Source organism: Lagenorhynchus albirostris, chromosome X (genome assembly GCF_949774975.1).
Source record: "Lagenorhynchus albirostris chromosome X, mLagAlb1.1, whole genome shotgun sequence".
Classification (NCBI taxonomy): Eukaryota; Metazoa; Chordata; class Mammalia; order Artiodactyla; family Delphinidae; genus Lagenorhynchus; species Lagenorhynchus albirostris.
Window position 1 is genome coordinate 15,205,886 of NC_083116.1, and position 24,548 is coordinate 15,230,433.

A 24,548-nucleotide genomic window follows, 5' to 3' on the forward strand; every position below is an offset into this window, starting at 1 on the left:
TTAAAAGGGAGTTCTGGCTCTGAACTCAGAAAGCCCAGGGTTAGAGGGCCTTGGACTTGTGTGGGAACGCTGCTGAGTTCGGGACCAACCTGAGGCCTAGCTTCCACAGCATGAAATGGAGGTGAGATCTCTCTTAGAGACTGATTATGAGGAAGACATGAGATAATCTATGGGAAAATATTGAGCATGGAGCCTGAAACTTGGCAAATGGCGGTTATAGTGATCAGTACTAGGCCATTGCTTTCTGATCCCCTGTTCCTTTCCCCTTCTGTTGGCTGTGGAGAACAGCCTCCTGCTCGTCCGCAGTGAGGCTCAGAGGGATACTGGTAGATAGCCGCACTCACATAATACCCCTGGCTTCCTAGTCTAGGGCAACCTGGGCATGTGATTTGCTTCCTTCCTCATTCCCCCATTCATAAATCTGCCCAGATCCTATCGTTTACACAGGCTATTTAGGGGTTGGCATTCTGCCTACAGAAAGTTTGAGAAGTATAGGGCTTCTCCCTACTCTGTTTCATTCAGCCCAGCCCCGGGTCCCATCAGGCACTGTGCTGGACAAAGAAATATTTAGCGAGCGCCTGTTCTATTCCAGACACCACACTAAATACTAAAGATTTAATGATCAGCAAAATTAGACATGGTCCCTGTTCTAACAGAACTTAGTCTACTAAGCTAAAAAAGCTAATGAAGCTTCAGGTAAATGTCAGGGCCCCTCATTTGAACGGGCCCCTGTAAGATGCTGGGAGTCACAGAGTGTTCTAGATGGAGAAGAGATATAGATAATTAAAGTCACCCCCAAGATGATGCAGGACTGGAGGTAAAGAGGAAGATCATTTTCAGAGTGTTTAGTGATTTCATTATACAAATAATAGGTGACATATCAGAAACTTTCAGCCTTCAGGCAGATGTGTGTTTTATTTTAAGAAAAAGAATGGAAGTTTTGAATCCTTTATAGAGGGAAGGGACTCCAAATTCCTAAATATAAAGCCATGCAAAAATGTCTGTTTCCGTGACTGAAAAAGTCCTCAATTCTATCAGAAAGATTAGAAATGACCACAGTCAGATGAATTGTTTTCTGGTCGATGGTATTCAGCCAAACTAACTGGAATGAAATCAACCAGGTGGCAATCTCTAGTCCAAAAACATGACCTCCACACAAGCAACCCGGGGATGTGATAACAACACAGACTCTTGGTTACATATAGTAGTTGTCACTTTAGATCACTCTGCAGCTGGATTTAGTTGACCTGTATAACACAATGTATATTTATTCAGATTATCTGATGCTCTCTACTTCGATTAACTCCAGACAGGTTCCTCCAGGTGTAAAAGGCAGAGAGCGTATTTATTTGACTACTTTAACCAAATTGACAGGTAGTCAGGCAAACACAAGCGTGACAACATCTGTCTAGTAAGCTGCCCCGAGCTCCCAGGCCAGGAGGGTGATTTGAGTCAGGTGCAGATAAGCAGGTAACCTTGACAACCGTCATAGTTGTCAGGGAAATGACGGAACCGGGGAAGTGCCCTACTGTTGCTCAATGAAAGCCGAAGCCATCAATGAGGGGAAGTAATCACTACTGATAGTGAAAGGTACAGCAAATCCTATGACCACACGCATCCCTTTATCAGGAGATGTTCTCCAACACTCACCGGTCCTGGGAAGCTCAGGGTGCTGCAACTAATTCAGGACACAGCAAATCTGTACATAAACCTGGGGACTAAAAAAGGCAGCATGACGCAGTCATGAACCTCTCCATGTTCCTGAATTAGCACTGAATTAGTGCTAATTAGAGCACTGAATTAGTCTGGCCCCCGGAGACCCTGTAATTTTAATAGAAAGAATGTCAAATAAACTCCCCACTTTGGACCAGGCTTCAGGCTGATATAATGAACTTAAGTCTTTCTCTAGGGTTCTTCATGTCACTCTGGAATGACTTAGTCGCCACATAACACTTGGTCATTACTGTTTTTAGCTATTGCCCCTGCTCATAACAATACTTCATTGTAGCCCCCAATAAAAAAAGCTCCATTCTAGACAAGAGACCAAATATTACACATTTTCATCCTGCTTCTTTGAAGATTTCTCATCTCATCAGCAATATACAAGAGGTCCAGATACTCTGCATCCTCATCAGCACTTGATAGTATCAGTTTGGGGGTTGCTTTTTGTTTTAGCCATCCTGATTGGTATGCAGTGGTATCTCACTGTGGCTTTAATTTGCATGTCCTTAATGACTAATGAGGTTTGAGCATCTTTTCATGTGTATATTTGGCAACATTATGCTTGGCACATAATCATTGCTCCCTTCCAAGATTTCAGGTGGTTTCTACCCCCTTCTTCCCAAATACATGATTTTAACAGAGGTCATCCAGAGACAAGACCTTACCTACCCCCTCAGGATTTTGAGGAGAAAAGCATGGGAGAGCTAGGGAGAGAAAGGGTTGTCTTTGGGAATTTCTCACACATCACACCATGTAAGTGACCACAGACTTCTGGTAGTAAGAATTGCCCTAATCCTAAAAATGCTTTTCAATATTATCTTCTTTGGATTAAACAACACACACACACACACACACACACACACACACACACGCACACACACACACACACCACGGAGGGAGTTTTTTTGGAGGGAGTTTTTTTTAATCAAAAAATTATTTCACTGAATCGTACAGTAAAGGTAACAGCTAAATTGGAAGGCGGCTGTAACAAGTCACTGAAAAACTTCCCATACGCACTGCTGGCTGCATTATTACAGTTACGATTCATATACAATGAGATGAGAACATTTACTACCTTTACAGTCTCCCCTTCACACTCTGAAATGAAATCTGTAGTTTCTCATTTCTTTTGCGGTTTCGCCATAAAAAGCACCTTGATTCTCGAAGCCTGGAATCTCATTACAAAGTCCATTTTGACTCACTAAGTATTTATTGAGGATCTAAAACATACTAAAACTAGAGTAGGCAATCTGGGGGATTTTAACGGTATAGAAGACATAATCTCAACCCCTGGAGGCAACTTGTGGTCAGTCTACAGGCAGCTTGGGTTTATTTCAGGAAACAGCGGGAAATTCTGCTGATAGTCTAGACTTGGTGTGTGGAGTCCAGGCACGAGGTGAGGCCTCTGTTTTTCTTTTTAGAAGCCTCTTCTTTTTTGATGACCCTCCCGACACAAGGCTGTCTTTAGTCCGCGACTCACTTCCTCTTTTTTAATAGCATTCTCAGTTTGTGTTCAACTATTTCCTGTTGACCTTTTCTAAATGCCCTTGTTTATTATTCTCCGCCTTAAAAACAAAAATCCATAGAGAGATAGCATAACATGCTATATAAGCCTTCGCATGTATTCTTAGCCTAAGGAACCAAAAAAAAAAGATCAAAAGCGAGGAGGGGTGGTGCAAGAGTAAAATTACTATTGTGCATATTCTGTTCATATTACATAGATTTATATGTAAAAGATGATACACTCTTGTTCATGGAAACTCTTCACCTAATTGATAATGTAATGGGAGGAAGACAGGCTCATATTTGACAACAAACACTGGAAGGAAGTCCATCCCTTTTAGTGAATAATTCTGGGCATGCTTGTTGATTACTGAAGGGACTTTTGTGTGAGAGAGGAAGGAAGGTTTGAATCACTTAACTATACAGTCAATTCTTAAGAATCCATGTTAAGAGCGAGAAGCAATTGCAATTGTTCTGATGAGCTGAACAACAGATAATCAAAAATTCTTCCCCTTCATCACCTGTCTTCCTACGTCTATCTCCCCCTCCACCTCCGCCCAGCAAACAATTTGTTGGAAATTAGGAAAATGTTTTCCCGAGGTAATCTCTCCCCCTACAGGCAACTAGCCTACCAAACTGCTGGATCAGTTCCCTGAGGAGAGGCTGGATTACTAGAATGCATCTGCGTACATTTACAATGGGGTCCGCGAGGCGAGAAGGGACTCCTGTCCTAGAGGTGGAAAGGTACAAGTCCCCTAGCCAGAGTGTACACTTCCTGCTTCCTGGCATTAGCGCATTTTACTCTGCTGTAAAATGAGGATCGTAATTATTACCTCGTTGGGCTTTTGTCAGATGTAAATGAGATAATAAAGGCAAAGGCCCTGCCTCAATGGATGCCCTTGGTGATGTTAGCCGTCATCATCGTCATCATTAAAGGTGGTTGACTGTGCAGAGGATCATTACAAGGGTACGTGGGCCACTTCAACTAGGGCCTATGAGTTTGTTGCAAGTGATTTCTTATAATAGTAGCAAAAGCTTTTGACTTTTAAAATACATTCTAGCAGAGGCAAGTTATCCAGCAATAACCATTGCTTTCACTCTCACTTCTGATATTCTTTCTTCTTTTTTTTTTTTTACATCTTTATTGGTCTGATATTCTTTCTTACAGGCAGAGGAAAAGGTATGGTCACTCCCCCAGGGGTGGGACTGCCTCTCAGGAAGATTGAAATCGCCGGCTGGGGGATTCCAGGAGTCCCAGGGACCGAGCCCTTCCCTCCTCCCTGCACAGAGAGTGCCTTCTACTGCTTAAAGCTCCCCTCAGGGTCTGAGCCTCCTGGTTTCTGGCCTGACCACCCCTGCCTTCCCACCAGCACCCTCAGGCTTTCTTTAAATATGTAAACATCTTTGATTACGTCTCCTAATCTTGTTCCAGGCCCGGGAGCTATATTCACCTAAAAAGTTGATTTTACAAATATCTAATCTTGTCCATTTGGGGTGGATTTTATCAGAGCAGTTTTCAGAGTTCTGGGAGCAATCTCTTGTCACCTCTGCCTATGTTAACTACCTGTGTGACCTTGGCCAAAACATTTTTCCTCTGTACTATGAAATGGGTTGCCCTAGAAATTGTTTGAGGATGTTTCCTTCCTGCTCAGACCTTCTAGGGTTCTGGGATTCCACCTGAGAGAGACAGAGGACCTCGGGAAAGGATCCAGTGTATACACAATATCACATCTACTTAATAATAATGCCCAGAGAAGCAATTCTCCCAACCTCATTTTAGTCAAAGGAAAAGCGATTGGCTTGTAGAAACCTTGTAAGATTTAACGTATCTGGGAAGTCCCGTATTACTGGTCAACTGGATGATTTCTGCTAGCTTTTCCCTAGGTTAGCACAGAAGGAGCGGACCTTGCCTGGAAGCCACGCTCCTTTTCTCCACTAGGTGGCAGCAACACTCAGCTTTGCCAAATATCAATAGAAACAATGTCCTTTCTACTGTCGTTTCTATGATGACCTCCTCACCTATATGTTGGATTCGGGACCTTGACACTTAGTATTTCTAGTTCTAGTCTCCTGAGCAACTAAACAGGTTTAATTCCAATTACAAGTAATCGCAAATAATGATACAGACTTCAGAAGAAGACATAGAATGTAAAGCTGGAAAGAACCAAAGCCATAAGGGAGTAGGAGCCTTTAATTTGTAGAGGATGGAATAGAATTGGAGTGACTTGGCCAAGGTCACCCAGGTAGGTAGTGGCACTGTGGGAACTAGAACTCGAGTCTCTTAAGTCACAATCCCCATGTCTTCTCCTTTCCTTCTTTTGGGAGGTGAATATGCTGATAGTTTCATTTAGTAGCTGTGTACCCTGGGGCAGACTGAGTTCCTCATCTGTAATATGGGCATAATAATAGTGTCTACCTCATAGGGTTTTACTAGAATTAGAGACCATGCATGTAGGGGACCGGGAATCAGAGCACACTCAGGAAGACGTGTCACAGACAGGCAGGCATGTCACACAAGCAGCTGCATCACACGCAGGTATGCCCAAAGGCATGTTGTTCCACAATTTCCCATGACAGAGTCTGATACAACACACGACATACACAGTTTTCCTTCTCTTTTCTGCATAGGCACAGTGCATGCATTTTTTTAAATTAAGAATTAACATAGGGCTTCCCTGGTGGCGCAGTGGTTGAGAGTCCGCCTGCCGATGCAGGGGATGTGGGTTCGTGCCCCAGTCTGGGAAGATCCCACATGCCATGGAGCGGCTGGGCCCGTGAGCCATGGCCGCTAAGCCTGCGCGTCCGGAGCCTGTGCTCCGCAATGGGAGAGGCCACAACAGTGAGAGGCCCGCGTACTGCAAAAAAAAAAAAAAAAAAAAAAAAAAAAAAAAGAATTAACATAGGGCTTCCCTGGTGGCACAGTGGTTGAGAATCTGCCTGCCAATGCAGGGGAAACGGGTTCAATCCCTGGTCCGGGAGGATCCCACATGCTGTGGAGCAACTAAGCCCGTGCACCACAACTACTGAGTCTGTGCTCTAGAGCCCGTGAACCCCAACTACTGAGTCCATGTGCCACAACTACTGAGCCTGCGCGCCTAGAGCCCGTGCTCCACAATGAGAGAAGCCACTGCAATGAGAAGCCCCCGCACCGCAGTGAAGAGTAGCCCCTGCTCACCGCGTGCAGCAACAAAGAGAAAGCCCCCGCGTGCAGCAACAAAGACCCAACACAGCCAAATACATACATAAATAAATAATAAAATTTATTTTAAAAAAGAATTAACATAATTTATTGAGCATGTGACAAACAACATTCATCCATTGATCTTGTTATTTTTTTCTGTTGAAAATTCTCTTTATCTTTAAAAGATCTGTTTACCACTCTACATTCCATTAGAAACACGGAATCTAGAGAGCTCATGTAAATTTTTTTGCAAGCTTGGGAACTGAACTTTTTTTCATGTTAATATATGACATTGTATATGTAATAATCACTCATTTTGTAGCATATAATTTCAAAAAGAAATAATACATCTTTCCTATTTCCCAACCCCTACTCTCTGACATCTTGCAGCCCCCTCCCCTGCGAGGAGAAATTTTTTTAAAGCTGTCATGACAAATGCCCTGTAGGCTCATGGGGGAAACCTTCTAGTACCGTAATAATGAAACACTTTATGTGTGAGAGAAGAATGATAGAAATAACAACTGTGCCACATCAGAGCTCATTAAAGTCAACGAACAGTGCATGCATTTTTAACAAAAACAATAAAGCTCTATTCAGGAAATAAGAAATGGTAGGGGTCGGTGTCCGGTGAGAGGCTATCTAAGGCCTCTTTCATGGCTAACAGCCTCCCAACGGTCTCTGGTTCAGGTATTAAGGTGAACTGTGCCTAACTCCTGGTTTCTCCCTCAGGAGAGGAAATGAGACGCAGCAGCTCCTTTGCTAACCTGCCAGTTTCACGACTTACCCACTCCAGTAAGACCTGGGCCGGATGAGTACCACGCCCCCATGTAGTCCACGTGACTCCTTTTGAAACACGGATCAGGCCATCGGAGCAATGGCACCAGCACCTGTGTGTCTCATCTTTCTCCTCACAGCTCTATCGTGGGGGGAGCACTGCATTTGCAAATATCACAGTGTAACTATAACTGGGGACCCACTTCTCAGAAATTGTTCTTAAAACAGAAATGATGGAGTCTCTCCGGAAAGCCTAGGACTGGGTCAGGTGATGTGGCCCGGTAGAGTCCTATAGCATCACAGTAGCTAAATTAAATCCAAGTGATGATCATGCCTCACATTTATAAAATGCCTGCACATCTATACAATGTCTTGTTTACTCTTTACAAAGCACTTTGGGATTTTTCTCTCATTTGATCCTTGAAACAACACTGGAGTCAGTACGGCAGATAAGTCACCATCATGTAAACCAAGAAAGTATGAGAGGCAGGACAAGATCAAGCACAAAGGCCTTGGAATCAAACAGACCTGAGTTCATATGACAGCTCTGGCACTTGCCAGCTGTGTGACTCTGGGCAAGTTAATCTTTCTAAACCTCAGTTTCCTCATCTGTAAAATGGGGATGATCATAGTATCCACTCCAAAGGTGGTTATGAGGATTAAATGAGATGATGCATGGAAGCACAGGGCCTTAACACTCAAAAATGTAACTTGTTATTATTGAATCATTGACAGTTTGTGAGTGACAGAAGTCAGAAGAGACACCCCAAGTCCACTGGGCCAAATGTTCAAATTCAAACACATGGATACACAGATCCACAGTGAGATTTTTCTCTCTGAATTGGCAGGCTTTTCTTATCAACTGATCTTTGAAACTAAAATCACCTTTTTGTCCATGACGGAAATTTACAGGTGAATCCCCAACATTTTATTTGGTGAAGCACTTGGGACAGTCACACTTCCGTGTGTTGCTTTTGTTAGACTTTACCTCTTGATTCAAAACTGTTCATCCTCTTCTGTATTAGTATGGTTGCTTCCGCTCCAAGACTCTGTGCAGAAGGGGGAAGTTAGAAAAAAGGCCAGGAAAGCACTAACACTGCCGAGGGTTGAAGGGTGGGGTGACCAGGGGCAGGCTAGGAAGTTTCAGTCAAGAACCCCCAAGTTCCTTTTCTATGCCCAGACAGAAGAGTTAAACCACTTTTTTCTCCAATGCTATAGTCTTCCATCACCGATGACACACAAACACAGTAAACTGGTGGGATTTCTCTGGAGAGAATCTGCTTTGAAAGCTCTTTATACGTCTCATTCCATTTTTGAGAACATTCTCCACAGAAATCAACTAAAAAGGAGCATGGGGTGGGGAGTGGGAAGCTATGTAAGGTTGTTCCTAGCCCTGCTATATATAACGGTGAAACACTGGAAACCGCCCAAATGTTCAATAATGGTAGCGTGTATAAAAAAAGCAGAGTCTATGGACCAGATGGAATGTTCTTTCGGCATTAAAATGGTAAGTATGGGGTCTGTGTTAAGTGAAAAAGAGAGATCAAGATGTGACATAGACACAAATGTTACAACTCTGTAAACTCAAAATGTATGTGGACATAAATATCAAGGAAAGGAGTGTGTAATGGATAGAACATTTTAATTTCGTTTTGCTTAGCTACTGTGCATGCCACCTTGCAGACGTTATTGTTATTTAATCCTGGTGACAACCCATCAGCTTGTCAATTTCTACACACAAAAATGCCCCCTGCTGAGTTGATCATTTGGATTGTGTATAACAGCATTTTGAAAATGGGACTTCAAAATATATGGGTCTGCCATTTACTCACTGTGTGACCTTGGACAAGTCTCTCTCTAAGTTGCCTCCTTTGTAAAATGAAGAGGGAAGCTGATTAAATTGTAAATCTCTAAGCTCTCAAAATTGTCTTTGAGCTATCTAAAAAGTCCTAATTTGAGTTTTTCTGTCCCTGGCCTTACCCCAAAAGTGTCCCTTCACAACAGGTTGTCTTGAAGTGTGATTAAAACGCCACTGGAGAAAAACAGGACTTTTCGATTTTAAAACAAGACACAATACAAAATGTTATAATACTCTCTTTCATATTTCCATGAATTCTGGGGACCAGACTGAAAGCGCTTCTTTTCTACCACACCCAGAAACGTGGCAGAAGTGGCAGGGACGGGGAGGCGTGCTCAGAAAGAATTTGGGACCGTGCACAGGCAGCGTTAGTGAAAAATGTCAAAATTCTGTGCTGTGGCTTCCCGGAGGCCAAAGGGAAAATAGAATCTGCTGTTTTCAGTTAGCATTTAAATAAGCTTGTCACGCAGGAGGCTTCACTTCCGAGTGCCCGCCGTCCTTCGGAGGTGGGCGGGGCGGTGTGTTCAGACACGTGACCTGGGTTAACCCCTTCTAGACCTTCAAGGTCCCTATGCTTCCCTCTGTGCCATGAGCCGCTGAGGCTGACTGTGAGCTCCTGAGGCAGATTCTCATCTGATGCTGCTTCAGCTCTTGCCTTACCCTCAAGAGAGATCGCAAGAGCTAACTTCCAACAAGGCCGTTTCTGTTTGTAAGAAATGAGGGGACAGAAAGCATCCTAGTGGCTGCCATCTGTCTGCTCCCGCCTGTGTCTTCCCCACAGGGAGACGTGCCCGGGGGAGGGAGCGGCTGGGTCTCTGCACCTCAGGCTTTGCCGCCACCTGAAGGGAATAGGCCCTACCTGGCCCCGCTCTGAAACAGGCCTTCTCCCCCGCCCCCCAACCGCTGAGGGAAGCTAAGAAGGAAGGGGGGCGGGGGAGTAGGAACACAAAGGGACTGGCCTCTGTGAAGCTCCAGTATTCTGATTTAAAAAAAAGATTTCAAGTATCTGAATGACTCTCGTGTTTGTTTCCCCTCAAACAAGCCTCTTTGTTAGTTCCACACAATTAGTATTCTTTGCATGAAAATTTGATCGCTTGTCTCTGACTGCAAAGCCCTCTTCCAGCATTTGGGTGGCAAAATGCTTGTTCCCTTGGCCTCCTGTCTCCATTCCCCTATCACCTGGTGAGATATCTCCAGCCCTCTGACCACAAATGAAAACCAGTGCGGATGGGGGTGGGGAGGTGTGCGGGCAGATGAGGGAGAAAAAGCAAGATTAAAAAGCATGCGATTATCCCAATCTGAGCTGTGTGGTATATCGTCATGATTAATAGTACTAGCATTTTAGGGGATAATTCTACTGACCTCATAGCATTATTGTCAAAATAAGTGGGACAATGTGAAAAAAGCAAGTGCATAACTCGGTACCCAGCACACAGTACCTGCCTCTGAAATATTAGCTATAGTTATTATTACTATTTTATTTTGTTATTTATTTATTTATTTTTGGCTGCGTTGGGTCTTCGTTGCTGTGCGTGGGCTTTCTCTAGTTGCGGTGAGCGGGGGCTGCTCTTCGTTGCCGTGCGCGGGCTTCTCATTGTGGTGGCTTCTCTCGTTGCAGAGCACGGGCTCTAGGCGCGTGGGCTTCAGTAGCTGTGGCACGCAGGCTCAGTAGTTGTGATGCACGGGCTCAGTGGCTCTGCGGCATGTGGGATCTTCCCGGACCAGGGCTTGAACCCGTGTCTCCTGCATTGGCAGGCAGATTCTTATCCACTGCGCCACCAGGGAAGCCCCTACTATTATTTTATATTGAGCTCATACTGTATATTGAGCTTTATATCAACTGATTTCAAGATCAGTAAAACTGTTTAAGCAACTGTTATTATCCTCATTTTACAGATGAGGAAACTGAGGCTCAGGGTCGAAGAGTCTTTAAGTGGCAGGACCGGGAAGCAAGCCCAGATGTACTGCGCTCCAAAGCCCATTCTGTTTTCACCACACGGCAACGGGCAAAGGGCACGTTTGGGAACTTCGTAAGGATGCCAGTTAGTCACTAAATTTCGAATGCTTATATAATGACAGCATTTCTCCCTGAACCAATTTTCTTCAAATGTCATTTCCTCCTTCTATAAACAGAGTAAACACATCCCCGACTCACATGTGAACAAAAGTCATTTCACATTTCGAATTTTCTTTCCCCTGCAGTCAGCCCTATGGCAATTCCACAGGCCCAGCGCCAGATTCCAGCTCATAGTGAAGGATGTGTGAAAACCATAGGCTAAGAAAATAGCATGAAACCAACTGACAGCAGTCCCCAAAGTGTCATCCTACCCGGCTCTTTCCCAGCAGGCTGGGGATTAAGATATAAATGAAACATATGGAGATGAGAAAAAGCATATGTCAGGCCGGCTGTGGCCTGTGTTCCTGTCGAGTGCATGCACGGGGTCATTTTTAATCATGAAAACACCACCAAGCAGATTGCTCAAATATTTCTACAGAACTAAAATTGAACTCAGTGCTTTATTCCTCACACCTTCTTTCTGAAGTCAGCCTCATCGGCAGCTTCCCAGTGCAGGCGTATCCAGAAGGAACCAGAATTCGGCATACACGCCCCTCCTGCCAAAGAGAGAGAGAAAAGAACTGGGTAGTCCTGAACAGTTCCTCCTGGGTGTGTTTCAGTTGAATTAATTATCTCCAGGCATAATAATATCGACAACAAAAACATATTGAATACAAACCCTCTACAGAGCACTGCGCAGAGTTCTGAGGGTAACACGTATAACAAACTAGCCAGGGCTTCCCTGGTGGTGCAGTGGTTGAGAGTCCGCCTGCCGATGCAGGGGACGCAGGTTCGTGCCCCGGTCCGGGAAGATCCCACGTGCCGTGGAGCGGCTGGGCCCGTGAGCCATGGCTGCCGAGCCTGCGCGTCCGGAGCCTGTGCTCCGCGACGGGAGAGGCCACAACAGTGAGAGGCTCACCTACCGAAAAAAAAAAAGAATGTACTAGCCAATAAATAGCCCCCATTTATAAAGCCTGGTTTTAAGAGCCGTTCCTTCCATGAAGCCTCCCGCCAGGCACTGTTTTGAGCAGCCCTCTCTTGCTGTAGCTCCTCAGACCTCTGGAAAGCTCCAGAGAAGTCTGGAGTCCGATTATCCTGAACTTGAATCACACTTCTGTCAGGTGTGGGAAGAGTAGATCAAGAGGCCAGCTGGAGCCCAGGCGTTTGCCTGGTCTTGCTGTTGCAGAACAGGGTTCCTGAGAGGAAGTAGTGGGAATTGTGTGCAGCAGCAGGTAGGGGCCAGCTCATTGATTCCTTCACAGAAATAACGCCGGTTCAACATCCTTTAAGTGTGTCTTTCTCAACTTCGCGGGGTCTCCATCTGTTTCCCTCCCGTGTCCGTTTCAGTTTCATTGGGAGGATATAGGTCAAATTCCAGCTGGATGACATAGTGGTTCCCAGCACTGGGTCAGCAATTCTCACTTTTTTTTTCTTCTTCCAAAAGATTGTTTGGACAGCCTTTCACTTGTGGGCAGAGGTAAGGGCATTAGATAGGGTGTAGGGAGACCTGGGTTCCAGCAGTGGGAACTTGAGTCAACACGCCTCTCTGAGCCTCAGGGGAAAATGAGAGGACTCAACTTAGTGGCCTTGACGTTCCTTCCCAGCTCTCACATTCAGTGATGTGTCCTCAACAGACACTAATATCTGGAAACTAAAGAAAAGCAAAGTCAAGCGTATGTGTCTTTCCTGAGAGCAGAGAACGATGGTCTATTCACTTGGCCTCAGGGATGACCTGCTCTTTTCCTCTTCTCCCCCTCATCCACTCCAAGAGTCTTCTCTGAAAACTCTGGAGGGTTTTCTTTTCGAGGGGCTGGCTGTGGGGCCTTTAGAAGTTTTGTTCCGTGTTGTTGCTGAGTCCTTTACCCCAGCTGCGTAGAGATGAGAGCCCTGCTGGAAGCCTGCTTCAGCTCTCCGCAGCCCACGTGTGCATCCCCACAGACCCACGTTTCCCGAAGAAGAGTGTGCGCACAGTTCCCCTTTGTCCTCTTGGGTCCTTTTGTCTCTCAAAGTATACATTCTCTAAATAGCTCTGGGAGCCGGCCATGAAAAAACAATGAGGTTTACAGTGCAGGCTTTCGGCTCTGCAACTGTAGCAGTTCAGCGACAAACAATTGAGTTTTGCAAAGGGGTCCTCAAGAAGAGGCAGAGTTAAGGACACAATTGTTTAACCATTCTGACCCCGGGAAACATTCCCCCCTTGGGTCGTGAGGAGAGGAGTTTCTTCTGCATTTCATTTCCCGTCTGTGATCTGGATGTCTTTACTCCGCCCCCCCTCCCCCCCGCCGCCCCGTACCTATGTTAACTCCTTTTCAAATGTAGGTGTGTATGCACGTGGACTGTCCTGAGCAGGTGGAGGTGGGGAAGAGAAGGAAAACCGTGTATTCAGTGTGTTGTACTACACTCTGTCACAAGAAGCTGCGGTACAAAATGCTCTCAGGCATCCTTGCAGGCAGCTCCCTGTCTGTGATGCCCCTGCCTCCATTGCGGTGCTCACCCACAAGGTCTTGGCCAGATCTTGACTTGCAGTGAAACCTAGGGCAAAGTATCTGTCTTCCCCTAGTAAACAAATGTCAAGTATCAGGATGTACACGACACTAGATCTGTATTAGAATTTTTAAATATTTAGCATCATCAGAGTGTAATGATATTAAGCACTCAGCTGTACTTGACATCACAGTAGACATTCGGTACATTTCCTTAGGGGTATATGTTAGTTATACAACTAATAACACTTAGAGAATCAGAAACTCTGGGAATGAGGCCGAGCAATCTGTGTTTTAACAAACCATCCCGACTCCTCTTTTCTTCTCATTTTCTCCCATCTAGATTTTACCAATTTTTAGCTCTATTAGAAATTCCAAAGTGTCTTTAAAGGGCATTCTTTGATATTTTATACTTTCTGGCATCCCCTGAAGCTTCCTTTATATTATAGGCCCTGTATTTAGAATGAGAAGACACAGCCCATGTTTGCTCTACTTTATTTGAAGTTAAGAAAAAAAATGAGGACATTTTCTTGCCCTTTGATAATTTTAAGTCTACACCTTTTCAACACCCCGGTGGCCATCGAAAATTCCGCCTTCGGTACTGTGGAGGCTTTCAATACTCTTTCATTCATTCAACAAATATTCATTGCAGGATAAACAGTGCACTAGATGTGGCACATTTTCCTTTACACATGCATTTTGAAGTCAGTCCTGAGTACCTGGCATTTATGGACCCTGTGAGCCTTTCTAGAAGGAAGGCTGCTTAGGAGGAGTCTTATTTATCTTTACTGCCAGACATGTTAAACACCCATTTTTCAATGGTTTCTTATGGAATAGTTTGATTCAATCCTAGTAAAGACTTAAGAGACTGCTATAGTGATACTTGGGTTAAGAGATGTAGTTGTATGAAGACGTTACCACTGATAAAAAGTGCATCTCGGGACTTCCCTGATGGTCTAGTGGTGAAGACTCCGAGCTTCCACTGCAGGGGGCACAGGTTTGATCCCTGGTCATCGGGAACTAAGATCCCACATGACACAAGGTGAGTAGCCTGAGTGTGGGGGCTGGATCAATGGAGAAGTGAAGACGTGGGTTAGATGAGTAGACTAGGGCTCATCACCTGGTAAATTGGGAGACACAGTGGAAGGAGTACTAGATATACATGGCTTTGAATCCTGACTCTGCCACTTCCTAGCTGTGCTAACCCTGGGGAGGTTAACTCTTTCCTTATCTGCAAAATGAGGATGATAACAGAAGCTATCCCATGAAGCAGTGGTGAGGATTATATGAAACAATCCATGTAAAACCTTAAGCACTGTGCCTGCCAGTGCGTAGGCACTGGACAAATGACATATTTCTTACTGTTTACTTGTGAGTATCCGAGATGCACCTACTGCTCCAAGCAGATTGCCATCGCTGCCACCGTGCTCTCCCCCTCTGAGGTTTGTCTGATCCAACTGACAGTGGTGCCTCTTCTTCCTCTCCTCGGAAGCTCCCAGCCCCCCACCCTGGTGAGCTCAGGCCATGAGAATCAGCCCCCCACCCTATCCCTGGAAAGAGAGCAAGGTCACCCTGGTCCTCAGTGCAAAGGGAAGGGGAAGGGGAATGGGGGAGGGGTGGTGAAGGGGCATTGTGGGGAGCGGGGGCGAGGTGCTGCAGCAGGAATTCCGGAGCTGGGAAAGCTGCCATCAACCAAACAAGAAATGACCAAAGCCTGAGGTGAGTCTGTAACTGAGGAGAGAAGGAAAGTGCAGATTTGGGAAAAGAAAGGAAAATGTGAGTAGAATTGGCAAGAGCTGAGTCCAGAATGAAACATCACGCTTCCCCCTGCATCACAGCCAAGCTGCAACAGATGCGAGGCAAGAGTCAGAAATGAGAGGAGAATGAAAAACCAGAGCCCTGACTCCGCTGTGTGTGTGATGGCTGAATCCGACAGGTAGTTAAGGATGGAGAGGAACAGCCACCTCAAGGCTGTGAAGCTTAAAACTCTTACTACAGAGCTGTGATGGTGGCAGTTTAAATGCAAATTTGTTAGACTTGATAAGTCCACTGGGTGTTTATTACATGTGAATTCAATGTTTTAGTGACACTTCCCAGACCTATTATGACTGCGGGGTTTCTGAATATTTTTCCTGCTGGTATCAGGTTTAAGGGAAAAAATAGCCAAGTAAAAAAATAGTGAGCAGGATTCCAGTTCTTTTTCGCTCACTGGGGAACATAGGCTTTCCAAACAGGGGCAGAGAGGAGTCAAGCCTCCTGGGTTCTTTCCCAGCTCTGACTGAGTTGGCTTCAGAATAGACTAACTCTCCCCAAGCTGGCGGTCTTCAGTTCCACTCATTTTCTGAGAAATGTACAGACAGTCTCGTGGGGGGCTCCTTAGGGAGCTGCCCTAGCCCCAAGGAAACATCTGAGGGGATCTTCCCTGTCTCTTTCTCCCCAATACTGAATGAATGAATGAGTTGTAAATTTCAGTGATCTGTCAAAGATGTTAGAGGAAAAGAAGAGTTTATCTATAGATTAAAAGAGACCTAAAAGGCATATCAATTAATGCCACGTGTGGACCTTGTTTGGATTTTCATTTGAACATAAAAAATGAGATAATTGGGAAAGTCGAACATTGATTAGCTATCTGATCATTTTATTTGCCCTGCACCCTGTTTTGCAAAACTTTTAACTTTGTCATCATTGTTTAAAAAAAGATTTTACATTAAAACCTAGATTTCCATCTTATTTTGAGAAATAGTGCAATCTAGCCACAGATGGGCGCATTGCCTCACTAAGCTACCTGAGGACCTCTCATTTGGTCCTCAGGTCCAAAACAAGTGCCAATTTTTCCACAAAGGGTTCTCTGATCACCCCAACCACGAGTGATTTCCCATCCCTCTGAGCTCTTGGGACCCATTTTATTTTATTTCTTGAAAAATTTTTATTGGAGTATAGTTGGTTTACAATGTTGTGTTACTTTTAGGTGTACAGTAAAGTGAATCAGTTATACATATGCATATACTCACTCTTTTTTAGATTCTTTTCCCATGTAGGTTATTACAGAGTACTGAGTAGAGTTCCCTGTGCTATACAGTAGGTTCTTGTTGATGGGACCCATTTTACTTACTCACCCAGCTCCCAGCCTATGCCGCCTGTATTTGTTTTCTTGTAGAGACCTCTTATTGCTACTTGCCCCCCACAACACACACCTGGGCAGGATTAAGACCTTTAGAAGTTCTAAATGCTGCAAAGATTATGGAGGGTGCCTCCCTGTATATGTAATGCCAAATCAAGTTTTATTTTTCAAAGTGGTGATGTTTAGAAGTAAGCTGAAGACAATCTTTCTAGATTTAAAATAAATTCTCCAACTTATTTTGAAAAATTTCAAATCCATGTTAAGAGTTGAAAGAAGAGTAAAACGAGCTTCTGTGTAACCACCTAGATTCACAAGTTTTTAATATGCGTGATATTTGCTCTGTTTGTTCCTATGAACTACTTGACAGTAAGTTTCAGACATTATGATGCTTTATCCAGCAGTTACTTCTTAAGAAAAAGGACATTTTCCTACATGACCACGATACCATTCTCACACCCAAGAAATTTGACTTTGATACAATAATATATAATATACAGTTCATATTTGAATTTTCCCAATTGTTCCAATAATGAATGCCCTGTAAAAAATTTTTTTAATCTAGGTTCTAATCAAGGATAATGCATTATTACACCTGGTCTCTGTTGCCTCCTCTGATCTGAAACACTTCCCCCATGCTTGTTTTTAAAAATCTTTCATTTTGAAGCATCCAGGTCAGTTGTTTTGCAGAATATGCCACAGTTTGGATTTGGGCGAATGTTTCCTTATTATTAGATGGGTTCACTTTCAGCAGTTTTGCAAGAAACTACAAAGCTGATGTTGCATTTTTCTAGATTTTCTGTTTGTGAAGTTCCAGATAAATTCATCAAAGCTGAATTTGTGTGTAGGTATATGTGTTTTGCTAGTGCCCCAATCATGTGTCATAATAATCATAGCTCATGCAAAGCATTGGTGTCTGTATATATGTAGCAACAGGGCTTCAGGTGATATAATGCCAAACTTCTTCCCCCCGCTAGTGTTTTTTTCTTTCACTAGTGTCTTTTTAATTGAAGTATAGTTGATTTACAGTATTATTTTTCTCCACTAATATTAAACTACATCCTAACCAACCCTTATTTTCCACTCTTTAATTTTTGCCAGATCTGTAGGTGTAACATGATATCTGTGGTTTCCATTTGTATTCTCTCGAGTGCTTAAGAGTTTGAGCATCTTTTCTTATGCTTATTGACCATTTGTGTTTTCTTTCCTGTGAAAGGCATCTTTATGCCTTTTGCTCACTTTGGGGGGGTTGCCTATTTCTTAAGTAATTTTAAAATCTTTATGCATTCTGGATACTAATCATTTACGAATATTATATATCTATCTGGCGAGATTAACACCAATAAGTCCTCTCCTTCACTTTAAAGATCCACAAACACCCTAAGATAATTCACACAACTTTGAGACCTAATAGTGTCACGATTTATTCTCAACAACTTAAAGTCTTTACTCATGATCAGGACCCCTAGCACCTCACAGGAACCTATCTCTCTCCCAACCCCTCTCTAGGCCTCTTCACCCAACTTGGGCCTTTCTGTCGTGTTTCAAAGACTAGCAAACTCTTGATGCAAGCGCACCCAGGAGGCACTCAGGAAGTGCTCCCTAAGTGAACGAATGAAGAAAGGAAAGAACATTACTGCGTTTCTAGGTAAAAGAGTCGAAAAGAAAAAAGGAATGTTGGAGGGCCACGCCGGCTGATGATTGGCTGGCATCCAGGATGGAGGGTGCTGGGAGAGCGCGGGACGTAGGAGAGGGTTTATTTACACCAGGTGGTCGCCGCCCAGCGGCTCACCACGTGGTGCGCAAAAAGCAGCGCTTCGGCAATCGCCTGTCCGAGGCGCGCGCGGCGGCCCTTTGGGCCCCGCCCCTTCCCGCCCCCCGGCGCCACGGCCCCAGCCCCCGCGGCGGCCGCGCCAGAGCCTGCGCACTGGGGACCCAGTGCCTGCGGCGGCTCCCCGCTCGGCTGCTCTGAAGATGGCGGAGCGCGCCGGTGGTGGCACATCCCTGAGGGGGCTGCGGGAACGGATGGGTGAGCGGGCCGGCGGCTCCCGGGGGGGCTTGGGCCCGCGCGGGAGGCGGGGTTCCCGCGGCCCCGGGGACTGTCGGAGCGGCGCGATCCGCGCCGGAAACCTTCACTTCGGAGTCGCCTCGCGCGCCGTCGGGTGCTCCCCTCACCCCCGCCGGAGCGCCCTGGGACGGGACGGGGCGCCGAGAGGGTACGCGGGCGGGAGGGGAGACGGCCGGCCCGCGCCACCAACGGCCCAAGTCCCGCGGCCCAGCTGCCACCGCCAACGGCCGTAGTCCCGCGGGCGGGCGGGGCGCGAGAGAACTAACGGGCGGTGCTGGGGCGGGAGGCCGGGGGCCTGGCACCCCGTAGCCCGCGGACGGTCCCGAGCCCCGCCTGCCGTAGGGGAGAGGCGGACGCTCTCGCAGCCGCCGGAACGGACGCGCCGCTGCCTGGGAGGTGCGGGCGCCGAGACGGCCCTCGTGGCTCGGGGCAGCCCTGGAATCTTCCCTCTGCCCGGGGCGCTCGCGCTTTCATCCCCTCCCACGGTCGCAACCCCGGTCTCTCCCGCATCCTCCTGGTCAAGGTCTGGTTAAGGTCCGGTGAGGAGGGGGCCTTGGGGGTCTGGCTTTGAAATTTGGGATAAAACTTGGTCCCCCTGCTCCTCCTGGTTTGCCTCAGCACATGACTTCTCCAGGATGTCACCTTCCGTGGGACATCTTGCAGACCCTAGGCTGGACTGAAAGGGACTCAGCGCTTCAGAGTGCTTTCTTCTAAACTGGTCCCATCGCCAAAAAGTCCCCCCCCGCCGCGAAATCGTTAATTTTATAAAATTTGGCAGGATTTGGCATTGCTTAGCCCAGGAGACTGCTTCGCTACTTGAGCGAGATAGTATTTCTTGCTTGTGGGAGGTTGCTTTTAGTTCTCGGGCTAATTTCCTCCTATATGAACTTGAATAAAACAGCCTTGCTGATTTTACTGAAATCCTTAGGGATTTTTTTCATTTGCAGTTGAAAAATTAGACCGGCTGCGATTTGGGAGGGTTTATGTTACTTCAGAACGCTTTGAATCAACTCCCCAGAGAATAATGTCAGAAGCAAAAACACTTTCATTATTGCATAGCGTGAAAAACTCTTCTGTCTCTAGCTTATTATGGTTCACCTACAGGGAGAGTTTGCAATAAATTCATTGTTTTATTGCTTATTGACACCTAAGGTCCTCTGACATTGAATTATTTCACTGATTTAAACTAACCGGCCTTCTTTCTGGATAGCCCCCCCAAAGTATTTGCATACTGAATGTTGAAAAGTATTTTTAAATTTTATATGGGACAGTTGCTTGAATTCACAGTATTTCAAACTAAAAACTTAAGCAAAAAAGGCTTAACCGAGAACCTAGTTGACCTCCTTGCTGCCCATTTTGTATTAGGAATTGAAAACATCACATGTTAAACTTCTACAGAGGACCACCTTGACCAGAAAGAACTTACTTCATGGTCTCAGCATTTTCCTGAAGGGGACAGAGTCAGTGAAATATTCTGCCACTTTGTGGCAATTGCTTCTTTTCTGTTATCCAGATAACAGTGAGTAGCTTTTGTTGCTGTTTTAGGCAAAGCTTCCTGAATCTGCCTTATTTTTGTGGTTCCCTGATTGCAAATGTCTTTGGTTTTCTATTTTTTTCTAAATATTTTCTCACCCTCTCCCTGGCCTAATGACATGCAAACTGTAATAAGGCCATGAAGAGAGACCCTTGGTATGGGTGGAATGGATCTGCACTCCCAACTGCTCAGCTTTGAATGAGGGTGGATCCAGGACTGGGCCGGCAACTGTGCGAAGGGTCAGGGACTGGGCTGCTGGAAGAGAGTCTGCTGCTAGACACCCCACAGCCTACACTTTGAGGGCTACATCCAGCAGGAGTGCAAGATAAGACTTAGTAGCAATTGCTTTTTATTCTGTTATCCAAATAATGGTGAGTAGCACTAATCTGTAGCAGTTAGCCCTAGCCCTTCTTATAATAATTAAAAAAAAACCTTTCAATGATTTTTTTTTGCAATCTATGCCCTTTGCTACCTAATGAGAAATACTAGTGTACTAGTTTGTGTAATCTAATGTTTCTAATTAGTACAGAAGAAAGGTCATGGAGAGGTGGGGCTACAGATTTTTTTTTTTTTTTTTTGTGCGGAACGCGGGCCTCTCACAGTTGTGGCCTCTCCCGTTGCGGAGCAACAGGCTCCGGACGCGCAGGCTCAGCGGCCATGGCTCACGGGCACAGCCGCTCCGCAGCATGTGGGATCTTCCCGGACTGGGGCACGAACCCGTGTCCCCTGCATCGGCAGGCGGACTCTCAACCACTGCACCACCAGGGAAGCCCGGGGCTACAGATTTTAGGTCGAACTCTGACTGAGTGATGTCAAGAGCAGCAGCTGAGGCAGACAATACAGAATTGCTAATAAGTACTGGGATGAGTATGTATCATTGGCATCTCATGGGATTAAGCATTTTGGGGTGATTGTGCTTGGGTGCAGCTTTAGGAAGATTCTTGAACTAATTGTCATGGAAAAGTGTTCTTCCTTCCTTTCTTGCATTTAGCTTGACCTAGTGGAGCAGAGCTCTTGTGACACAGAGTGTGTGTGTGTGTGTGTGTGTGTGTGTGTGTGTGTGTGTGTGTGTGTGTGTGTGTGTGTGTGTGTGTGTGTGTGTGTGTGTGTGTGTGTGTGTGTGTGTGTGTGTGTTGAGGAAGGGGGGGTGGGGTTTCTGGAGAGAAGCAGAAATATTCCACTATGTTGAAGTCAGTAGTGAGCTAAAATGCTTTATGTCCAGAAGGGGCCTCAAAATTTCAATGACATCTTTTAGAAATCTATCAAGTATAAAGCATTCTTTAATTTTGGCATCCTAGTGGCATCTATTTTTGGTTCATTTCATTCTGAGGTTTTTATTGGGCTAGATGGCTAGGATGATTGAGTTTGTTGTTTTCCCATCATAGAAGGAGAATGGGGGAATTCCCTGGTGGTCCAGGGGTTAGGACTCTGCACTCTCACTGCCGAGGGCCCGGGTTCAATCCCTGGTCAGGGAACTAAGATCACACAAGCCGCGAGGTGCGGCCAAAAAAGGAGAATGATTTTCTTTTTGTAACATCTTTTACACACTTTCTCTATAAGCTTTTCTTAGCCACAGCATAACAGTGCTTACTTTAGAGGAAAAAAAAAGTAAATGCTTTATTTTAAAATATTTCCATTGCTGTATTTCCAAAGTATATTTTAAACCAAAGCCCGTATATTTCATTTACTTATTGTTGAATAAATTTTATACATTTAGCTCTTAATTCCTTCATTGTGATATTTTAAAAAGAAGTAACCTTAGAAGTAGCTGAGGTGGGAATATTAAACTAAGTCATATAAAGGTTGATGTGGGTTTTGTACAGTCTGGTCCTTGATAATTACATAATGTTTCAAAGTTAAGTTGCTTCTTAATCTACAATTAAGTTCTGGTTTTACCAGTTGCTACCTGTGTGATCTGGGAAAGTTATGTTTAGCCTCAGTTTTCTCATCTGTAAAATAAGGAGGGGAAAATAATAATATCCACTTTATAGGATTGTTATGAGAATTAAATGAGGTAATAACCAATGAAAACAACTTCATAAATGGTGGTATACATTATTTGTTATGGCAGATTTTTGGAAATACAGATTAAGATTCATAATTCAGTTTTAGTAATAAACTCTACATGTTTTCTTATGTAATCTCCAGGCAAAAGGTAACTTTTAACTTTAATTTTGGACTTAGAGTTAGTATAAGAACTATAGAAGTACTCTATTGCACCTGTTACTTTAAAGTGAATTAAGTAAATTCTCTCATTGAATGGAGTTGAATAAAATGTTCATTTTGTTAAGTCCAGACATAAAGGCTTTCTCCCATTGTTTGGACATTTTTAGAGCCTGTTCTTTTGGTGAATGTATTTCTTGCCAGTAGGAATTTGGATGTAAAGATCTAAAAATAAGTTTTGAGGGGACTTCCCTGGCGGTCTAGTGGTTAGGACTCAGTGCTTTCACTGCCGTGGCCCGGGTTCAATCCCTGGTCGGGGAACTGAGATCCCTCAAGTGGTGCGGCACAACCAAAATTTTAAAAAAATAAATAAAAATCATATTTGATATTATAACCTTTATACGATTTGGTTCGTTATTGCCATCACAGCTATTTCTTAGGTTACTTCTGATTAATAAGATCTTAAATCTGGTAAAATTGTACATTTTGAGAAAAATTGTCCTTATGGCCAACTAAATTATGCCAAAATATGGACTTTCGTTAGGATTTTTTTTTTTTTTTTTTTTTGCGGTACGCGGGCCTCTCACTGTTGTGGCCTCTCCCGTTGCGGAGCACAGGCTCCGGACGCGCAGGCTCAGCGGCCATGGCTCACGGGCCTAGCCGCTCTGCGGCATGTGGGATCTTCCCGGACCGGGGCACGAACCTGTGTCCCCTGCATCGGCAGGCAGACTCTCAACCACTGCGCCACCAGGGAAGTCCTCCTGTGCTTTTATATGAGAGTAGAAGAGGAGTTTTCAGTGTTATTCTCCAGCTCCTTCCTGAAGATGCCTGGTACCATGGGGCATTTTATTTTATTTTATTTGAAAACTTGTTCTACCTCTTTATTTTATTTTTTAACATCTTTATTGGGGTATAATTGCTTTACAATGGTGTGTTAGTTTCTGCTTTATTACAAAGTGAATCAGTTATGCATATATATATGTTCCCATATCTCTTCCCTCTTGCGTCTCCCTCCCTCCCACCCTCCCTGTCCCACCCCTCCAGGCGGTCACAAAGCACCGAGCTGATCTCCCTGTGCTATGCGGCTGCTTCCCACTAGCTATCTACCTTATGTTTGGTAGTGTATATATGTCCATGCCTCTCTCTCGCTTTGTCACTATGGGGCATTTTAGATACAGCCATATATGGAATTAGAGTTCAGGGAATTCCCCAAGAACTTGTTTTTGTATCATCTTAGAATTTTAGTTTTTCTTACTTTCCCTCAAATTGTGCTCCCATACTCTTATATTTCACCCTTATTGAAGTTTATTTGCCATTTTCTACCTGTTCACACAAGATGTGTAAATTTATATTATATAATTTATATTTATTTGCTTGACATTTTCCTACCTAGAAAAATACCATCACATTTTCAATTCCTTGAATGTTTTCTCCACCTTCACTGTGCATCAGAATAGAGCTTTTAGCAACTGCAAAGGCCTGGGCCCCATTCTCAGAGAGTGGAGGCGGGGAGGGGAAGGCTTTGCTAATTTTTTTTAAAAGCAATTTGGGTGACTCTCGTGTGGAGCCAGGGTTGGAAGCCCCTGACCTAGGTAATTTATACATGTACTCCTTATATTGGGCCCAATCTCTGAGGCTCTCACTGTTGACACTTCTGCATCCAAATTCAGATCCATAAACTCCAAATGTTTTCTAAATTCCCCCAATTTATGGTGAAACATTTTTCCAAATCCTTGCCAGCTCAGTTTTTCTAGTACTTGCTGTAATGTCTGTCTGAGGCATTTTTGAAAGCTATTAATCAGCTCTTACTCACCTACCAGCTCGTGCTGCTACTTCTACTGACAACTCTGTGTGCACAGATAGGCTGGCATGTCTACGGTAAACACTGTTAATTCTTTGTTGAATTATTGTTGAACATCATAGGTACTCATTATGTCTTTGCTGACCCAGAGTCTGTCATGATTTTGCCTTGTAGAAGAGATTCTGTCCTTTATCATCGAAGATACAATTGGCTGTGCTTTGCCACCCCTGGATTAGCTGTTCGTATTCTTTCTTTTTTAAAAAATTAATTAATTTATTTATGGTTGT

The 24,548-nt window shown here is 44.6% G+C and overlaps 1 protein-coding gene and 1 non-coding gene across 5 annotated transcripts in view; both read left to right on the forward strand.

Annotated features, from left to right (window-relative positions):
- Positions 1 to 18,625: 18,625 nt before the first annotated feature.
- MAP7D3 (MAP7 domain containing 3) overlaps positions 18,626 to 24,548 on the forward strand; it is a 36,010-nt gene continuing 30,087 nt past the window's right edge. For all 4 annotated transcript variants that reach the window (XM_060138112.1, XM_060138115.1, XM_060138113.1 and 1 more), the window contains exon 1: positions 18,626 to 18,724. In XM_060138112.1, coding sequence (XP_059994095.1) covers positions 18,670 to 18,724 — 55 coding nt within the window. In that variant the 5' untranslated portion in view covers positions 18,626 to 18,669. The remainder of the gene's footprint in view (positions 18,725 to 24,548) is intronic.
- Positions 21,700 to 21,772, forward strand: TRNAE-CUC (transfer RNA glutamic acid (anticodon CUC)). The gene has a single exon. It is a non-coding gene; the product is annotated as a tRNA-Glu (tRNA).